We start from the raw sequence: 20911 nt of genomic DNA, 5'->3' as shown, positions 1-20911 counted from the left end.
ATCTTTAACTCGGTTTCGAGCCTGACCCACGTTCTAAGTTAATGGTCTTAAGAAAGAATCAGCTTCCTTGTTCGGTTGCTCTAGCATCACCTATCTTTTACTATGCCGAAGGGATTCCTCGTCTGATCACTTAATCACTGTTTGCCGAATTGAGCTTACAAAATAATTATTTTTAGGTGTAAATAGATAGTAACTTTGAATCCAACAATTAATTTTGATAAAAAAAATAATAATAATATTCTAGTAAGATGTTATTGAATGAATGTAACTCTTCAACATATCTAGTACGAATGACTTAGTCATAAATGAGTTTCTATGTGAGAGTGAGTGAGAGGGGCTTTTGTTAGCATTAGATTAAAATAAATGGCTTAAATGGTCATTTTAATGACTCAGATGAGTTTTTACTTTTACCATCCTTTGTAAGGCTTGATCTATGGTGCACAAGTGAAATATGTATTGCATCATTTACAAATCGGTTTCCACTATTTTAATCAATAAATTCCACAATCAGATCAAATAAAATATGATGAGACTTATTGACCTAATAAAAAAACACAATTATTATAATACAACATTATTTTGTCAAAAAACATTATTTTACTTGTGCCCATTAGACTGTCTCACTTGCATTCACCATTCCTTTTCCTATTGTCTTCATTCCCATTTTGTATCTACGCAGACCACCATCCTTTCATTATCCATACATCTCAAGACCCAACCTTGGATCAAAATATAATAAAATAAAATAAAATGCCCTAACGCTATCCTATAGTCATACAAAAACCCCATCCTGATGCTTGGCATGCAAGAATCAACCTTCAATTTCAAGAATTTATATTTTTTATAAACAATAAAATTTGTCCTTCACTTTTTAAACAAAGAATAAACGCAAATATTAGATGAAATCAGCGTGAAGCTGCACGATGGGTAGAAGTAAATATATTACATCAATGGTGGGGGGGTTAATTACATAACCTAAAAACACTAGGATTTTTAAAAAAATAAAAATAAAATCAAAGATGAGAATGTTCTTGACAGAGTTATTAAACACAAGTTGATTAACACTTTTCTTAATCTGCATCAGAAGACCAAATAATCACTGAAGTGGGACGTAGGGAGTAAATTGGTTGTAATAATGTGTAAGGTTTCTGATGAGCTCTCTTCAGTCTTTGCCTCTTTGCCTCTTCCTTGATTTCAGGGATATTGTGCTATAACGGAGTTATTTCCATCTTCCATGTCCATGTGTACTTTCATGCTGCCATGGCCTTACACATTTCTTTGTGGGTCTTCTTTGCTGCATTTGTGGGCTTCTTCTAATCATTCAACCTCTTACAACCATCGACAACAACTTTTCTCAAGGTTGAAATTGAGATAACTTATGGTCATCTTCACTTTACCCTCCCACTTTAACTCATGCAACCAAGTACCTGCTATTGTGGCTGACACAGAAGTAAGTGAACAAAGGCAGAGCAGGGTAAATGTGCCGACTCAAATGCGGCAGATGTATAGTCTACAGCTTGAACGGGTGCACATTTTTTAGATATATGAACTTTTATGAGGCGTAAGAGTTAAATAGTAAAGTGATATAGAAGTTTTCTCGGATTCAATTCCCGCCTTCAAAAGGTCATGTTAACTTGTGCCTGCATTTGTCGCACAAGATTAAAGGCTAAAAAAATGAATTAAATGGCCAATTTTGCACTGAAAATATATATTTTGCAACTTTCAAATATTGAGTGCATAATTTCCAGGAAAAAAACTTGCACCATCCACTCACTATAAGCAAAAAAACAACTTTACAGATTCATTGAGTAATGAATCTAATTTATATTATAGATCAAATACATCAGTTACTCAATGAACCTATAAAAATGATTATTTGTTTATAATAGTGATCAGAGGGTTTGTATGTTTGGTTTTTTAACTTGTGCTCTAAAGACACAAGTTAAACTAAAGAAAAAAATACAAGTAAAGGCACAAGTTAATATTTTCCTACTAACAAATACACCATCCTATCACTTTGATAAAGAAAAAAATCACTTGTTAGATTTATTGGATAATTGATGTATATGGTTTGTAATATTAATCAGATACATTAACTATTTAATAAACTAAAGAATTATTTTTTGCTTATAATAGAGACGTAACATGACTATTTCAAACAAAAACAGGAAGAAAAAAATATAATAAAAACATGGGATATGCGATCCAAATATCATGTCAAGGGTCATACACATAAGAGTAGAGAGGAGATTTGAAGACTCGTGAATTCATATTGAATTAAATTTCATAAAAGATAGTAAATGTGTACATTATTGTTCTATTTCAAAGGTGCAGTTTCGGCGTCTTGAAGTGTCAAAGTTGAAGGAGTGGTTGTATAAATGCAGCCAGTTCTTTTCCTTTGGTGAAACTTCTAACAAGATGAAGGTGCATTTTGCCGCAATCCATTTGGACAATGACGCTTTTAATGGCACTTAAATTACATGCACACGAAATTCGGCATCACTCCGCCTTGGTCCCTGTATAATTCCAATCTCGCTCAATGATTTGGGGATTTGTATGACAACCCACTCGCGACGCTCATTCAGGTGAAACACACGGGCACCGTGACTGAGTAAGTTGATGCTTTTGAATTGGTTAGTCACCAAGGTATCTACGTTACCTGAGCACTCTGAGTATTATCATGTCACTCACATTGCCAAGTTATTTGAGGCTTCTAAAGCAACTAAACCCGCCTGTGTCCCGTCCCGGTATCCACACTAAATTTACCTCACCCTTAATTGTTCAACATCCAAAACACCATTGTCCCTTTCAACCAACTTGAAACACATAAAAACTATGGCCACCCTAACCTCCACTCCAAAACCATCTCTGACACCGCTTATCCATGTTCCCTCAATGCCTCTAAATTGATTTAGTTATATTTATTGTAGAACCTTAAAAACTAACATTAAATCCAACATTATGACGCATGTCCAGAACTGGATTGACTACAATGAACAAGGCTCTGTAAAGGAAATCAAATTCTTGTAATTAAATTATGTAGCATATTCTTGTTCTGCTCTTCAAAAAAAATCTTAAGGGGAATAACTTAATAGCATCCTCAACTTTTCAAAAACCATGAAAATATAAGCATCAGATAAATTGGGACATATAAGCAAGTAATCCATATTTAAAGGTGGTATATTTAAGCAACATATAAATTGACATCTAAAAAAAATCAAATAACAATTTTTAAGAGCATCACTAGGACAGATAGTCGTAATATTGGTCACAATTATGATCTTGTGTACCATATGTTGATATTAACCAACAAAAAAGAAATTACTAACTGAATTGCAAAATACATATTTATCAGCTTGCTCACAATGTCTCTTTTTAACGAAGCCCCGAGCATATGACCAAAGATGTTGATGCCAGCTTAAGAAATCACGATACTTCGAATGCGCACTGCCAAACATGTAGCGGAAAATGTACTCAAAGCCCATAAAGTTTACTACAACCATAGAATTGCTTAACATCTAAATTAATTAATTACTTTTACCGCTAAAGCCAAACAACTGCATCACTTATAGTCATACTATATGACAATGACATTCTAAGAAATCAAAAACATTACTAAGTAGTAACCTTCAAAGTAGACACAGATTTAACAAAAAGAGAGGAAAAGGTCAAATGTGTTGTTTCCAACAATCTGCTAAACCATGCAATATGTCAGGCACATTCTGTTGTTTCCAACAATCTGCTAATCCATGCAATATATCAGGCAGGTTGTTTTCTTCAATATTTGTAAAATATGATAACATTTTGAGTTACTTTGGGTTTTCTAGACAATCTAACACAAACAACATGGGTTTATAGTGAACAAACACTTCCCCTTATTAAAGAACAGAACATATGCCTTACCTTGCAACTATGTCAGTCTAACACAAACAACGTTCAAATGAAACACAACTTAAGTAAACTTTGTACTCAAATTTTCCATGAATTGGTAAGCCACGTTCTATAGCTTATTAGCAACTAGCCACCTACTCACTATCATTTATCTAATCTAACTAACTAACCAATAAAAAGGTTTTTTATTTTTTACAAAGGTAAAACAACATTTCATTTATAAAAGAAAAAGACCATAGGCAATAGAACTGCACTATGGAAAGAACAGTCCAACCAAGTTCTCATCACAAAAGAGTATATCCACACAAGCTCATAATCAAACCCAACAAAAATAAGAAAACCAACCCCCACACTTTGCTGCATAATTATGCAGGAAGTGACATAAGTAATTGACATAAGCTTTCTGGTTCCCCAATATACTACAATCGCCTCTAAAAGAAACAATTGAAAGAGCCTATATATTAAGCTTGATTAGAAATTCTGTACAAATTCACTATCCACCACCCTCCCATATACACTTGTTCAAGGCCATGCCTCTCTGTTGTCAATATCGGTCAAACGCGGCGCGATCGCGGCGCGGAGCGGCTGAAAACAGCCTAGCGCGTCAGAACGCGACCAAGTCACGCGTTAGGCAAAAGCGGAACAAAACCGGGTTTCGCGGCCGCTTTTCATGGAGAAAGCGGCCAAAAAGCGTGTCAACGCGGCCAAAAAACGGGTCAATGCGGGTCAACAAAAAAATCTCATCAGAAACCACAAAATCTCATTTCTGTTCTCTGTTAATCATCCTTTTTTTACAGTCAAAATGAAGAAAAAGGGGAAGAAGTGAAAGATTGATTAGAGATCTAGGAATTCATATGATCAAGATGAAGACGATCTGGGGATAAATCTCATCCGTTCTCTGCTCCTCATCATCGTCCTTTTTTTACAAAGTTAGATCTGTCAAAAAGTGTGGTGGCTGGGAGAGAGAAAGACAGTAGGGGATCTAGGGTTAGTGTATTGTATTCTCGATTGGATTGGGTCATTGGGTCATTGGGCTAGGCCCAATGACATTAGCTTACAGATTTTAAATAAGTAAATAACAATGGTAAATAACAATGGTATTAATACTAAATTTGAATGCAAAATAAAATTTTCATTTATATTAATAAATTAATAAATATATTTGTTAAAAAATAATAATAAATATATGCTTCATTTATATTAATATTAATTATTAAATACATTTTATAATAGTTTTTAATACTAAAAAATTAATCATCTTTAATTTCTCATCTATATTAATACTAAATATATTTTTTTCATACTTTTTTAGTCCTTAATTAATAATATAATATTTAGTTTTAGTGTCCGCGTCATGTAATAGTGCCCGCGTCGCGCCCGCTTACCGCGCCGCGTCAATTTTTGGGGTGGCCGCGCCGCGCCGCGTTTCCGCTTTGACAACTATGCCATGCCTCACACCAACACACTCCAATACCAACTATTGCACAATCCGCACTGCTCATCCCATTGACAGTGGAAAAAAGAACTTATTCAACGCCATGCCACACACCAACACTCTCCAATACCAACTATTGCAGAATCCACACTACTCATCCCATTGACAGTGGAAAAAAGAAAAAACACCCATCAAAGACAACATAGTGAGTTCAAAGCCAAAACCACTTTTATACTCCACATCTAAGAGTCAACTTCAGAACATATCTGAATAAAACACACTAACCACTAAACAAAAATTCACAATCATCTAGAAAAAGCTGGCAAAAAGCTAAAATCACCTTCCTACACCAACAGGTGGACCTTAACCACTCCTCCCATCAGCAAAACTGACCCCCACCAAATTCCACATTCCCACTAAATCCACCAAACAAAGCCAACAACAGCAGAGGCCACTCCAAAATAAAAAAAACAACAGAAAAAGTTATCAAACATGAGGGAGCTTCGAATTAAGAATTTTATTCAAGTTTCCAAATGAGTTCATAGGAGTCCTCACATGTATGACTATAAATTTTATTGTATACTATTAATATAATTGGTATTCATTTAGAATTTACAAAATAGTAATTCGGTAATCGACAACAACAAAAATCTCAAACTATACAATGAATTGAAAATGTTGGCAATAATAACTAGAGTAAAAAGAAGAAAATCACTAAGTTAACATAAGTGGCATAAAATCTATAAGCTTTTCCAACAATATCAGTAAGCATGTAAAGATCATCACTTTCTCAACCTTATAAATTTAGAAAATTTTAACTCTTGCAAAGATCAAAATCCTAAATCAAACATTGTTACACGGGAAGACTAAAGTAATTTAGTGTAGTACAAAGGGCCAATCTCAATTAGGCATAGTTATGAGGAAAAAATAGACCAAAAATAATTTGGATACATTAGGGGTACGGAATTATGTAGTTCTGCCACAGTATAGTTGAAAATGTGGTAAAAGTGACGGATAAAAAAGACATGTCAGACAGATAAAAAAGAGACAGTGAGAGTTTTCACCTTAAGAAGATACAGCTGGGTCAAATTTAAGTTGGACATGTCAGAGCCCCTTGGTATGTCTCTTGATCGTTTGAGAGAACAGTCCTTGTCTGTTTTGTTCATCGAAATATCAACAAAAATAAGCATTGTCTTCAAAACAACTCCGTTCCTCAAAATATATTCAACGAATGCCAATTCATCTTCAAGTCCTTGATATCCTTCTATGTGAACATAGGTCAGGTGGGATTTGAGACATTCAGAAACTGTTGTTGACTCCGGTTGCCATGTTCTCAATGGTAGTGGATCCTCCTACAACCAACAAGGGACACCATACCGTGGCTCAAAAATATATGTGTACAGATAGAGACATACATGCATGTATATATAGACCTACCAAAGAATGTTTGAATTAAATTTCAAAATTCAACAAACCTTGTTGCTCTGAATTATGAGAACTTGAAGCATGTGGCATTGCTCAAGAACATTTACCAGAAGATTTGAGTTGAAGAATGGAAGGATGAACTTCAGATGATGTAAATCGCGAAATTCAGGATAATCCAGAACAGGGGCATGAGTTGGCCACTGCACGTACACGATAACAACAAGTGATGGCGCAATATTAGAACCAAACTACACATGTAAAAACATATAAAGCATAAAAGTAAAACTTCACCTTTGATGTCGAATGACGCAACTCTAGATATAGATCCTCGTCATCATCTAGGAGGCCGTTATGAAATTCACTTCTGTCAATGATGACACTCTGTCATCCTAGTTTTTCTTAGGCATTTTTATGTCATTTTGGGTCATATTCATTGCAATGCATGGAGTTATAAGCTACAAAAGAGAAGAAATTGAAGATTTTGAAAACTGAAAATCGGCCACCGATTTTTGCTGCAGTTTTAGGCCAAATGTTACTGGAAAAATCGGCCACCGATGGCTAAAAATCGGCCACCGATTTTGGTCATTCTGGCACGCGTTTTGGGAAATCGGCCACCGATTTCTGGAGCACGGTGGCCGATTTTGAGCTTCTTATAAATACAAAGAGGTGTTTTCTGAATGTGGTAACACGATTTTTGGAGATCAAAAGGCCTAGAAACACATAGGAGAGCGATTTGGAGCAACTTGGAACATCATTGAAGGAGTTTTAACAAGGTTTATTCATGAATTCATCTTGTAATTCTTCTTTTATTGTTTATTGCTCAATTATGTGTAACTAAACCCTCCTTTGTTGGGGATGAATAGACCTAGATGAACATGTTTGTTATGACCTAGTTTATTTTATTGATTGAAATTCACATGATTGTTTCTCTTATTTCCGTTCTTAATGCTTTTTATTGTGTCGGCCGCCTTTAAATTGATTTACGGTTTATTTTGTGATACGGAAGTGGAATTGATAAACGCTTTGAAATAAGAGATCCTTGCCTTTGTAATCTAGGAATAGATACAAACCCTTGGAATCATTAAGAGAATTCTTGTTCGTTAATGCTTAACCCTAATCTTCAAATTCACTAAGGAATTAGGTCTTTATTTTAGGTTTAAAGTTTTTGTCACTAAGGAATTAGGGCAAGAATAAATTAGATAATTTGGTAACAATCATATGAGTCGATTCAATAGTTGAGACTAAGTTATTAGTTTTTCATGGTCATCTAGTGAAATTCATCCCTAGCATCTTTCTCCAATTAATCTTAATCACTTTACTTCCCGTTATTTTCATTATTGCACTAAAAACAAATATCGTACCTTTTAGTTCAATTAAGTCTTAAATACAATTCAATAGTATAACGCGATCCTCGAGTTCGACACTCGGTCTTACCGTTTTAACTTTACTACTTGAACGATTTCGTACACTTGCGAAATACGCCATCAAGTTTTTGGCGCCGTTGCCGGGGATTGCCAAATCACTGTTGAATTTTATTTTCCTTAATAGAAATTTTTTGCTCTGCAACAAAATTATTGTTTTTATTTTATTTTAAAATTATTACTCACTCATTGTCTAATCTTGTTTGCGAGGCCAGCCCTCAGCTGAACTTACCTTTATTCCAGAAGTTGAAAAGTACTGCCGAGCAATCCGGAAAGAAACAAAACTCAGAAAACTTAGGGAAAAGGAAGAGGCAAGCAAAGTGGAGACTGACACGGAAGAAGAGGTAATCGAAGTAAACAAAGAGATGGAGGGAACACCACCACCGGATCAGCCTGAAGAAAGACTTCTCGGAGACTATGGGGCTCGTGACAGAAACCGAAACAGGTTGACCATTACTAATCAGCCTGTAACGGTGGACAAATTTGAGATCAATCCCGGTCTATTGCGGGAGTTGAAGGAGAATCAGTATGCTGGAAAGTACAATGAAGATGCCAACAAGCACTTGAAGAGTTTCTTGATACTCTGTCAGACAGCAAAAGTGCAAGGGCACTCTGAAGAAGCCAAACGGTTGAGACTTTTTCCGTTTACTTTGACTGATGACGCTTATGAGTGGTTTGATTCCTTACCTGCTGGTAGCATAACAACTTGGAATGAGATGGAAGACAAGTTCTTGGAGCAATTCTTTCCTACAGCCCTGTTTGTGAGAAGACGACAAGACATTTCCAATTTCCAACAGAAAGAGGGAGAGTCCTTGGGAGAAGCTTATAAAAGATACAAGAAACTACTATCAGCATGTCCCGAGCATAACTTTGATACCACTGTTCAAATGCAGATGTTTTGTAATGGTCTATGTTTGGCTACTAGACAAGTTCTTGATACAGCTTCTGGTGGTTCCATAAATTTCAAAACCGCCTCTCAAATAATCAAGGTCATTGAAGCTGTTGCACTTAATGAACAAATGGAGTTGTATGATAGAACTGGTGGTACAAGAGGAGGACTCATAGATCTGAATCAACTTGAGATCAAAAATGCTCAAGCCATACTCACTGGTAAGCAGATTCAAGATGCAGTATCCGCTGAAGTGACAAAGAGAATGGCAGCCCTTAATTTAACTCAACCACAGGTTGCCCCGGTGAATCAAATGAACACTGTCAAATGTGATTGGTGCACTGGCCCTCATTTCACTATGCATTGTGATGTGCCCATGGATGCAACCCAAGTGGAGATGGTGAACTACCTCAGCAATCAAGGGAACCAGCTTAGAAATAACCCTTTTGCAAATACATATAATCCAGGCTGGAGGAACCATCCAAATTTCTCATGGAAAAATCAACAAGGTGGTTCTCAAAATCAACAACAAGGGGGTTATCAAGGAGGTCCATCAAACCAAGCACCAAAGAAGGCGGATTGGGAGTTAGCAATTGAAGCAATGGCTACCAACATGAATTCCTTAGCTCAAGAAACCAGAGAGGCTCAAAAGAATACAAGGGCTTCGATCAAAAATCTTGAAACTCAAGTTGGGCAAATTGCTCAACAACTCACTCAAAGAGCTCCAGGAACCCTTCCAAGCAACACTGTTACCAATCCAAGGGATCATGAAAATGTGAACATGGTAACCACAAGAAGCATGAAGAAGGATGAATCACTATCATCTCAAGCTAAACATGATGGAGGTGACTCGCCTCCTAAACTAATTGAAGTGGAGGTTGAAGTGCGTGATCCTGTTGTTACTCAAGTTGTTGAAGAGCTGGAAAAGAAAAAGAAAGATGAGGCTCCAAAGCCACAAATCAAGCTGCCTTACCCTCAAAGGTTGAAGAAAGAAAAAGATGACAAGTGCTTTGCAAAATTCATTGAGATGTTCAAGAAGCTACAAATCAACATTCCTTTTGCTGAAGCTATCCAACAAATGCCTTCATATGCAAAATTCATGAAGGACATTCTTTCAAGGAAGAGAACAATTGATGATGATGAAGATGTGATGCTCACCGAGCAATGTAGTGCTGTTTTACAAAGAAAAATCCCTAGGAAGCTAAAAGATCCTGGTAGTGTTACGATTCCGTGTACCATTGGAGATAGAACTTTTAAGAAGGCGTTGATTGATCTTGGAGCTAGTGTGAGCTTGATGCCTTTGTCTATTTATAAGAAGTTGGGCATTGGAAGAGTAAGAGACACAAAGATGACTCTACAGTTTGCAGATAAGTCTTACAAATTTCCCTATGGCATAGTTGAAGATGTTCTTGTGAAAGTTGATAAATTCATCTTCCCGGTAGATTTTGTTGTTCTTGAGATGGAAGAAGATGATGATATTCCTTTGATACTAGGAAGACCATTCTTGCAAACCGGAAGGTGTTTAATTGACATGGAAGATGGCACTTTAACTTTGAAATTCTTTGATGAGGTGGTGAAATTGAATGTTCTTAAAGCTATGAAGCACCCCGAAGAGAAAGAAAAATGCTATAGGGTCGACATGATCAAATCCTTTGTGAAAGAAAAACTCCAAAAAGAGATACCAGCCCTACCGCTTGAAAGAGTCTTAAGCTTGCCACCGGAAATTGCACAAGAAAGTGAGGATCCTAAAGAAGGTGAAGTCCTAGCTATGTTGGAGGCCTCTCCATCCCACAACCGTCGCACCCCTACTAGGTGGGAGGAACTTCATCCTCAAGACGAAGTTGTGGAGAAATCAAAAGAAACACCGGTAGTTGAACTCAAACAATTACTTCTCACTTGAAGTATGTGTTCCTTGGTGAGAAAGAGAAGTACCCAGCCATTATTAATTCTAACTTGAGCAAACTTGAAGAAGAAAAATTGTTAAGGGTACTTAGAATGTACAAGGGTGCTCTAGGTTGGTCTATTGAGGATTTGAAAGGAATAAGTCCTACTTTCTGCATGCATAAAATATTGATGGAGGACAATTTCAAGCCGGTGGTGCAGCCACAACGAAGATTAAATCCAGCCAAGAAAGAGGTGGTTAGAAAGGAGGTGGTGAAGTTACTTGAAGCTGGTATCATTTATCCCATTTCAGACAGTTCGTGGGTGAGTCCCGTCCAAGTTGTTCCTAAAAAGGGTGGGACTACCGTGGTTACAAATGAGAAGAATGAGCTGATCCCAACACGTATAGTCATCGGGTGGAGAGTTTGTATTGACTATAGGAGGCTGAATACCGCAACAAGGAAAGATCACTTCCCACTACCTTTCATTGATCAAATGTTAGAGCGGCTAGCGAGTCATGATTACTACTGTTTCTTGGACGGGTACTCCGGTTATAATCAAATTGCAGTGGCACCTGAAGATCAAGAGAAAACTGCTTTCACATGCCCTTATGGGATATTTGCTTACAGGAGGATGCCATTTGGGCTATGCAATGCCCCTGCCACGTTTCAAAGGTGTGTTATGTCCATATTCTCCGATATGCTTGAAAAACATATCGAAGTTTTTATGGACGATTTCTCTGTCTTTGGCTCTTCTTTTGATAATTGTTTGCATAATTTATCTCTTGTATTGGAAAGATGTCAAAAAGCTAATTTAGTCCTAAACTGGGAAAAATGCCATTTCATGGTGAGAGAGGGAATTGTTTTGGGTCACCGAATCTCCCACAAGGGGATAGAGGTTGACAAAGCTAAAATTGAAGTAATTGAAAAACTTCCTCCGCCCACTAATGAGAAAGGCATTCGAAGCTTTTTAGGCCATGCAGGTTTTTATAGGAGGTTCATTAAAGATTTTTCAAAAATAGCAAAACCCCTCACTAACCTGCTTATCAAAGACATTCCCTTCCAATTCAATGATGAGTGTTTGAATGCTTTTAATACTTTGAAGCAAAAATTGATCACTACCCCTATTGTCATTGCACCTGATTGGTCACTACCTTTTGAAATTATGTGTGATGCAAGTGACATAGCTGTTGGGGCAGTACTTGGTCAAAGAAAAGATAAGTTGTTGCATGTTATCTATTATGCCAGCCACGTTTTGAATCTGGCACAACTTAACTATGCCACCACTGAAAAAGAACTTCTGGCTGTTGTTTATGCTTTTGATAAATTTAGATCTTACTTGTTAGGGTCTAAAGTCATTGTTTACACAGACCATGCTGCACTAAGGTATTTGTTTTCTAAGCAGGAATCTAAGCCAAGGCTTCTTAGGTGGATACTGTTGTTGCAGGAATTTGATTTAGAGATCCGTGACAAGAAAGGATCAGAGAACACGGTGGCTGACCATCTTTCTCGCCTGGAGAAGATGGATGAAACAGAGGAGGAGAGGCCTATCAAGGACCTCTTTGCTGATGAGCACATCTTAGCTTTTACGATGGTGCCGTGGTTCGCGGACTATGCGAACTACATGGTGGGTAAGATTATTCCTCTTGACCTTAACTCCCAACAACGTAAGAAATTCCTACATGACTGCAAGTCATATGTGTGGGATGAACCGTTCTTGTACAAAAGGGGGGTTGATGGTTTGTTAAGAAGGTGTGTCCCCGAAGATGAACAAGAAAAGGTGTTGTGGCACTGCCACGACTCCAGCTATGGGGGACACTTTAGTGGGGATAGGACTGCTGCAAAGGTCCTTCAGTCAGGCCTGTTTTGGCCTACTCTTTTTAAAGATGCTTTCACCTATGTTAAGAAATGTGACCGTTGCCAACGCACAGGAAATATTTCAAAAAGAAACGAGATGCCACAAAATCCTGTGTTAGAAGTGGAAATCTTTGATGTGTGGGGAATTGATTTCATGGGACCATTCCCATCCTCATATTTAAAGATGTACATTTTGGTGGCAGTGGACTACGTTTCTAAGTGGGTAGAAGCAATCGCCACGCAAACCAATGATGCTCAAGTAGTGGTTGCCTTCCTTAAGAAAAACATTTTTTCACGCTTTGGGGTTCCTAGAGCTTTAATTAGTGATGAAGGCACCCACTTCCTCAATCGAAAGATGGAGGCATTGTTAAAAAAGTACAATGTGCATCATCGGATTGCCACACCCTACCATCCTCAGACTAGTGGACAAGTAGAAGTGTCCAATAGGCAAATCAAGCAAATTTTAGAAAAAACTGTGAACTCGTCCCGAAAGGATTGGTCTCTTAAGCTTGATGACGCCTTATGGGCATATAGGACTGCCTTCAAAACACCTATAGGTATGTCCCCTTTTCAAATTGTTTATGGAAAATCTTGTCATTTTCCCTTAGAGCTTAAACACAAGGCTTTGTGGGCAACTAAGCTCCTTAATTTTGATCTTTTTAAAGCAGGTGAGTCTAGAATTCTTCAACTCCATGAGTTGGATGAGTTCCGGAACTACACCTACGAGAATGCCAAAATTTATAAAGAAAAAACAAAGAAATGGCATGACAAAAAGATTCAATTTAGGGAGTTTAGAGAAGGGCAACTTGTTCTACTTTTTAATTCCAGGTTGAGGTTGTTCCCTGGAAAGCTGAAATCAAGGTGGTCCGGGCCATTCAAAGTGGCGAAAGTTTATCCATACGGTGCTATTGAGGTACAACACCTCGATTCTGACAAGACCTTCAAGGTCAATGGACAAAGACTCAAACCATACTATGGGGGAGAGTCAGAGCGTTCAAGGGAGTCCATCTCGTTACAACCCACTTGAAGAAAGAAAAGTGGACCATCAAGCTTAGGACGTTAAACCAGCGCTTGATGGGAGGCAACCCATCGTAGGTATATTTTTCTTTTCGTTATCTTTGTATTTATTTTATGAAAAATGTGGGCACTACAGATTTTAAGTCCCACACAAAAAAATTCAGAAATTTCCTTTGAAAATGTCAAAAATCGGTAGTCGTTTTTCACAACCGGTGACCAATTTTTGACACCAAAAATATATTTTTCATCAATTTTTGTACAGTTTTAAAAAAAAAAACTTCAAAATCGGTGGCTGATTTGCCTGGCTCGGTGGCCGATTTTGAAGCAAGCAAAACGAAATTCCTTACTGGAATTTTCGGCGGCCGATTTCTTATCATCGGTGGCCGATTTGCTCTTTGCCCATATACACAGCACTACAACATTCTCTTCTTCCCAAAGTCCACACTTAGAATTATGCTGTCCAAACTCCCATAGGAACCGAAAATTGGCTTTCTCTCTTCATCTTCATCATTAACAACAACACAAAACCACAAACCTCCATTGTTCTCTTCACCCACCATCTCTAAACTTCACCAATCTTCACCCCTAACCTCACAACATCATTACCCATTATCCCTTACTTTCATAAACCATTCACAAACACACACATCTTTATCTCTAACCTCACCAATTCATAAACCTTCATCAACAACACCAATACCCATTAACCCTAACCTTCAAAATCATTCCCACAAACCACACATCATCATCACCAATCAAACCCACAAGCTTTTTGCCAACAAATTCAACCCAAATTCCATCAATTTCACCAAAACCTAACTTTATCCCCAAATTTTATTCTCCCAAATTCACATACTCATTTCCAATTCCAACAACCACTATGGCTAAAGATAAAAACCAAACTCAAGAACCCACCAACAAGAGAAGTAGAGGGAAAAGATCTACCGGAACCTCTTCTCAACCACCACAACCTCAACCACCCATTCAACCACCATACCAAAGGTTTGTTTCGGAGATAGCGGAGGAAAGGTACAATTTGATTAATAAGAGGGCTTTCAACAGGGAGAGGGGTATTGCTATGGACAAGTTGGTGAAGCACCCTGTTTTTGTGTGGCAAATTGAAGCAAGGAAGTGGGAAGGAATTGTGAACATGGTAACCGAGGAGAGTAATTCGAGCATTGCCTTAGAATTCTTGACAAATGCATTTGTTCAGAAAAATGGTTACACTTATGTGCGCGGGAAGAAGGTTAGTTATCAGAAGAGGGACATTAAGCGAGTGCTTGGTTTGAGGGATGTAGAGAAGTGCAATGTTGTGTATCGGAAGCAGGTATATGATACTTTCCGAAGTCGAAGTGCATGGGATAGTTTGCTTGAGGGGCTTATGAGAGATGGAAAAGGGTGGATAGGAACTTTGGAAAGACCTCAGAGGATTAACACTGTCGATTTGCTGCCAGAATACAAGGCATGGGCTTCATTTATTTTGACTGTTATTGAGCAAACTTCATCGACAGCTGAGATGTTAAGAGACCGGGTGATTATTTTGCTGGCATTGATAGCTGATGAAGAGATAGATGTTGCTCAGTTGATGAAGGATAGTTTGTGGAAGCTGATTAGCACTGATAAGAATACTTTGGGGCATTGTTGTTTGATTAATAGACTATGTCAGGAAGCTCAGGTTCCGGTCGAACCCACTGATGTGTATGTGAGGTCTTTGAGGTTTATTTCTGATTCTGTGTTAGAGGGTTTTGAGAGAGAACAAGAAACTTATGATAGGAAGCTTAGGGAGGCAGAAGAGCGTCAGGCTATGGAACAGGATCACATCCTACAGGTACCTCCACAACAAGTGCCACCACCTCAGGTGCAGTAACAGGGTCTTCCACCCTATTTCATGGAGTATACTTATGCCATGGCAAACTGGGCTCAGGACATTTCTTCTCGAGATCGGATGCCCCCACCAGCGTTCCCTCAACCCTTTTATGAGGCGGCTGAGCTCTACCGTCAGAGTGCTAATGCAAGGACTAATGCTTATGACCGGTTTACTAGCCCACTTGAGATGGAGAACTATTTTGCTGAGGAGAGGCAGCGGGGACTCAGAGCAGAGGAGCGAATTAGAGCGGAGTACTTTCGGATTCAAGCTGAGAGGAATCCGGGTGCAGACTCACAACCTCTATACTATCCATTTCCACCTTCAGGACCAGGAGGGTCCTCAGGAGCACGACAGTGATTTGGGCACCTTGTCTAGCCTAAACAGTTACTATTTGTATCGCTTTCAGTATTTCTATTTTTGTTTTGTGATTCAGTACTTTGTTTCAGTTGTATTTTGATTTGAACTTGAGTAGTGTCCCTTATTTGTACTTGTTCTTTAACTTGTTTATTATCAATGAATTTGTTTGTTTCAGGTGACCTATTCCAGTTTAGTAACAGTGATTTGATGAAATGATATTCTGAAAGTTCAAAAAGGAGGAGTGACTTGGTTCTTCAAAGGCGAAGTGTACGGCGTTGCTAGGTAGTCACAACTCCCAGAAATATCAGCCATAAGGTTCATTGCCGAAACTTTGTTTTTCAATTTACTTATATGATAGATTAGATTTCCATGCAACTACATTTCTAGAACTTGCATTGTTTCTCTACTGTTGATTGGTCTTTGTCATTTACACACTGAGGCAAAAGTGCTTGGTCCTGTGAGCCTTTTTGAAGCCTACCCTATTTTGTTTAATTTTACTTTATCCATTTCTAAGCCAATTTGAGCCGGTAGGTTTAGAACTTTTTGTTCGGTGACAAACTACAAATGAAGCCTAGAGCCTAGGATGATTTACCCGAAAATTTTATTTTGAGCTAGGCTATGTAGGATGTTGCTAAATGATAAGTTTGGGGTTGCCTTTGGAATTTGCAACCCAATAAGTTTGGGGTGGGGGTACTAGAGAACAAGAAAGAAAGAAAAAGAATGAAAAATACACACAAAATGGTGTATCGAAAAAAAAAATTTGAAAAAAAAATGAAAAGAAAAAGAATGAAAAGGGACACACAATGCTATATCCGAGTAAACTTCAAACTCGAAGTGTCCCAAGTTTTGAAAATGTTCTCTAGGTACCAAAAATTTTGGGAATTGGGGATTGAATTTTGTTTATCACTTGTAGGAATGCCTAACTCAAATTTTGTGTAGCCTACTTATCCAAATATATCCCACCTTTTACCTAAGCCCCGTTACATCCCTAAAGACCTCAAAAGTGTGTAATGACTTTGACTTTGATTGATGTTTAGAAACTTTTCAAGCGTATGGTAATATGTAGACCTGCATGTCGACTGGTAGAACCCTATTTCATATGTTTGCGTGGAGTTGTGAATCGGTGGATGCGAACAAGTCAAACTAGCTCATCTTTAGCTAGAGGAGATTGAACTTTTGGGTACTATCATTTCATCAGGTAACTGTTATTTTACTGTCATTTGTCACTGTTGCAAGTAAATTCCTTGAGGACAAGGAATAGTTCAAGTTTGGGGTTGTGATGACACTCTGTCATCCTAGTTTTTCTTAGGCATTTTTATGTCATTTTGGGTCATATTCATTGCAATGCATGGAGTTACAAGCTACAAAAGAGAAGAAATTGAAGATTTTGAAAACTGAAAATCGGCCACCGATTTGTAAAATCGGCCACCGATTTTTGCTGCAGTTTTAGGCCAAATGTTACTGGAAAAATCGGCCACCGATGGCTAAAAATCGGCCACCGATTTTGGTCATTCTGGCACGCGTTTTGGGAAATCGGCCACCGATTTCTGGAGCACGGTGGCCGATTTTGAGCTTCTTATAAATACAAAGAGGTGTTTTCTGAATGTGGTAACACGATTTTTGGAGATCAAAAGGCCTAGAAACACATAGGAGAGCGATTTGGAGCAACTTGGAACATCATTGAAGGAGTTTTAACAAGGTTTATTCATGAATTCATCTTGTAATTCTTCTTTTATTGTTTATTGCTCAATTATGTGTAACTAAACCCTCCTTTGTTGGGGATGAATAGACCTAGATGAACATGTTTGTTATGACCTAGTTTATTTTATTGATTGAAATTCACATGATTGTTTCTCTTATTTCCGTTCTTAATGCTTTTTATTGTGTCGGCCGCCTTTAAATTGATTTACGGTTTATTTTGTGATACGGAAGTGGAATTGATAAACGCTTTGAAATAAGAGATCCTTGCCTTTGTAATCTAGGAATAGATACAAACCCTTGGAATCATTAAGAGAATTCTTGTTCGTTAATGCTTAACCCTAATCTTCAAATTCACTAAGAAATTAGGTCTTTATTTTAGGTTTAAAGTTTTTGTCACTAAGGAATTAGGGCAAGAATAAATTAGATAATTCGGTAACAATCATATGAGTCGATTCAATAGTTGAGACTAAGTTATTAGCTTTTCATGGTCATCTAGTGAAATTCATCCCTAGCATCTTTCTCCAATTAATCTTAATCACTTTACTTCCCGTTATTTTCATTATTGCACTAAAAACAAATATCGTACCTTTTTGTTCAATTAAGTGTTAAATACAATTCAATAGTATAACGCGATCCTCGAGTTCGACACTCGGTCTTACCGTTTTAACTTTACTACTTGAACGGTTTCGTACACTTGCAAAATACGCCATCAGTCAATATTGGTAGATCTAAAGTATTGCTACAAAAGCTAAATTGTTGATTAGTAGCTTAGCTACATAGAAATATTATACAATTAATTATCATGAAAATACATCCAATAATACAGTTTTTTAAAGTCATATCGTCGTAGTTTTTAAGTTTAATTATATTTTATTATCTTGACATTTTTTTTGAACAACATTTATCTTGACATTGAATTGATTCACACGTTCCTAACCCTAGCCGCCAGCCTCACTCGCTCATCTTCACCAAAACTCAACTTTCTGTAACTTTTTTCTCTACTCATAAATCCACATATTACCTTATCTTACCAAACTTCTTTCACAAAACCTTCCTAAATTCTTCTCCTCTACAATATCCACCCAACAAATCACCAAAATTTCACAATTTTTCCCAAACTCAAACCATGATGATAGAAGAAAATGTGTCGAATTTTGTGGCGGCCAATAACCGTATGGATTTCTACTCTAATGAGTACAAGTTGAGATTTAAGAATGATATTCCGGACTCGAACCCAGACATTCTCCAGGTGCAGGATCGTTCTTCTGTATATGTGCTGAACAAGTTTGAGGAGTTCCTACATCCTATATTGAAAAGAGTTAAAGATGACCAGCCATTCGCATTTTCAATTCCTTCTCCCGCCAAAAAGCACCTGGTGTACGATTCTAAACTGAATCGTTATGTTCTCAAAAAGAACATGGCTACGAGTCTCTCCTCAAATGCCAATTCTCGCAGAGCTACAAACACTATATATATGTGATGATGACCATCCAACAGTTGCTGCAATCCGGCGTGCAATCCACCTTGCGGGTCGTATATTATAAGGTTGCTACACTCAGAGGGAATGCGATTCAATAGTCGATGACATTGCGTGCTTTCTATCGTGCCGTCGTGAAAATCTAAACATTGTTGGCGCCGACAAAGGGGAGGTGATCGGAAATCTGTGCTATACTATGGAAGGAGATAGCATTGAATGCTTCAAGAGATCTCAGGTGATTCCTCATTCAAAGGAGTTGGAAGGTTTTCAGAGTGCGGCTAAATTTATTCTGGTTATTGAAAAGCAAGCTACATTTTTTCAACTATGTGAGTATCATTTTTTCGATCGCATTCCATGTATACTCGGAGTCGAATGGGTCTGAGTCGAATAAACCAAGTACTGGAATCTTGAGTTCCACATTCAAGATATTCAGGAACCTCCTGGTGGTCACATCGGGGTACCCCTTTGCCATAACGAGTATACATGGAATGCGATCGAAAAAATGATACTCACATAGTTGAAAAAATGTAGCTTGCTTTTCAATAACCAGAATAAATTTAGCCTCACTCTGAAAACCTTCCAACCCCTTTGAATGAGGAATCAACTGAGATCTCTTGAAGCATTCAATCATATCCCCATCCATAGTATAGCACAGATTTCCGATCACCTCCCCTTTATCGGCGCCAACAATGTTCAGATTTTCACGACGGCACGATAGAAAGCACGCAATGTCATCGACTATTGAATCACATTCCCTCGGAGTGTAGCAACCTTATAATATATGGCCCGCAAGGTGGAGCGCACGCCGGATTGCAGCAACTGTTGGATGGTCATCATCACATATATAAAGTGTTTGTAGCTCTGTGAGAATTGGCATTTGAGGAGAGACTCGTCGCCATGTTCTTTTTGAGAACATAACAATTCAGTTTAGAATCGTACACCTGGTGCTTTTTGGCGCGAGAAGGAATTGAAAATGCGAATGGCTGGTCATCTTTAACTCTTTTCAATATAGGATGTAGGAACTCCTCAAACTTGTTCAGCACATATACAGAAGAACGATCCTGCACCTGGAGAATGTCTGGGTTCGAGTCCGGAATATCATTCTTAAATCTCAACTTGTACTCATTAGAGTAGAAATCCATACGGTTATTGGCCGCCACAAAATTCGACACATTTTCTTCTATCATCATGGTTTGAGTTTGGGAAAAATTGTGAAATTTTGGTGATTTGTTGGGTGGATATTGTAGAGGAGAAGAAATTAGGAACGTTTTGTGAAAGAAGTTTGGTAAGATAAGGTAATATGTGGATTTATGAGTAGAGAAAAAAGTTACAGAAAGTTGAGTTTTGGTGAAGATGAACGAGTGAGGCTGGCGGCTAGGGTTAGGAGCGTGTGAATCAATTCAATGTCAAGATAAATGTTGTTCAAAAAAAATGTCAAGATAATAAAATATAATTAACTTAAAAACTACGCTGATATGACTTTAAAAAAACTGTATTATTGGATGTATTTTCATGATAATTAATTGTATAATATTTCTATGTAGCTAAGCTACTAATCGACAATTTAGCTTTTGTAGCAATACTTTTTTAGATAATTAGGCATAGTTATGAAACTTAGGCAACATATAAACTGACATCTAAAAAAATCAAATAGCAATTTTTAAGAGCATCACTAGGACAGCTAGTCGTAATAT

At 37.7% G+C, this 20911-nt stretch overlaps 2 protein-coding genes across 2 annotated transcripts; one reads left to right on the top strand and one right to left on the bottom strand.

Moving 5' to 3' along the window:
- Positions 1-3091: 3091 nt before the first annotated feature.
- Positions 3092-7117, bottom strand: LOC146899640 (uncharacterized). The gene is made up of 4 exons (XM_085739217.1): positions 7043-7117; positions 6802-6951; positions 6391-6678; positions 3092-3447 (listed from the first exon to the last, which is right to left on the bottom strand). Exons 2-4 carry the CDS (start codon positions 6832-6834, stop codon positions 3427-3429), a joined length of 342 nt encoding a protein of 113 aa, XP_085595343.1. The 5' UTR covers positions 6835-6951; positions 7043-7117; the 3' UTR covers positions 3092-3426.
- Positions 7118-8537: 1420 nt separating this feature from the next.
- Positions 8538-13825, top strand: LOC146899639 (uncharacterized). Its single transcript, XM_085736827.1, has 3 exons — positions 8538-10235; positions 11141-12721; positions 13217-13825. The coding sequence occupies exons 1-3, from the start codon at positions 8538-8540 to the stop codon at positions 13823-13825; spliced, it is 3888 nt and encodes a 1295-aa protein (XP_085592953.1).
- Positions 13826-20911: the final 7086 nt, after the last annotated feature.

This window comes from Medicago sativa, chromosome 8, assembly GCF_051527215.1.
Source record: "Medicago sativa cultivar Bolivia chromosome 8, Bolivia_mono, whole genome shotgun sequence".
In the NCBI taxonomy this organism is placed as follows: Eukaryota; Viridiplantae; Streptophyta; class Magnoliopsida; order Fabales; family Fabaceae; genus Medicago; species Medicago sativa.
The sequence above is the reverse complement of the archived record's forward strand: the minus strand, read 5'-3'. Positions and strand labels throughout refer to the sequence as shown.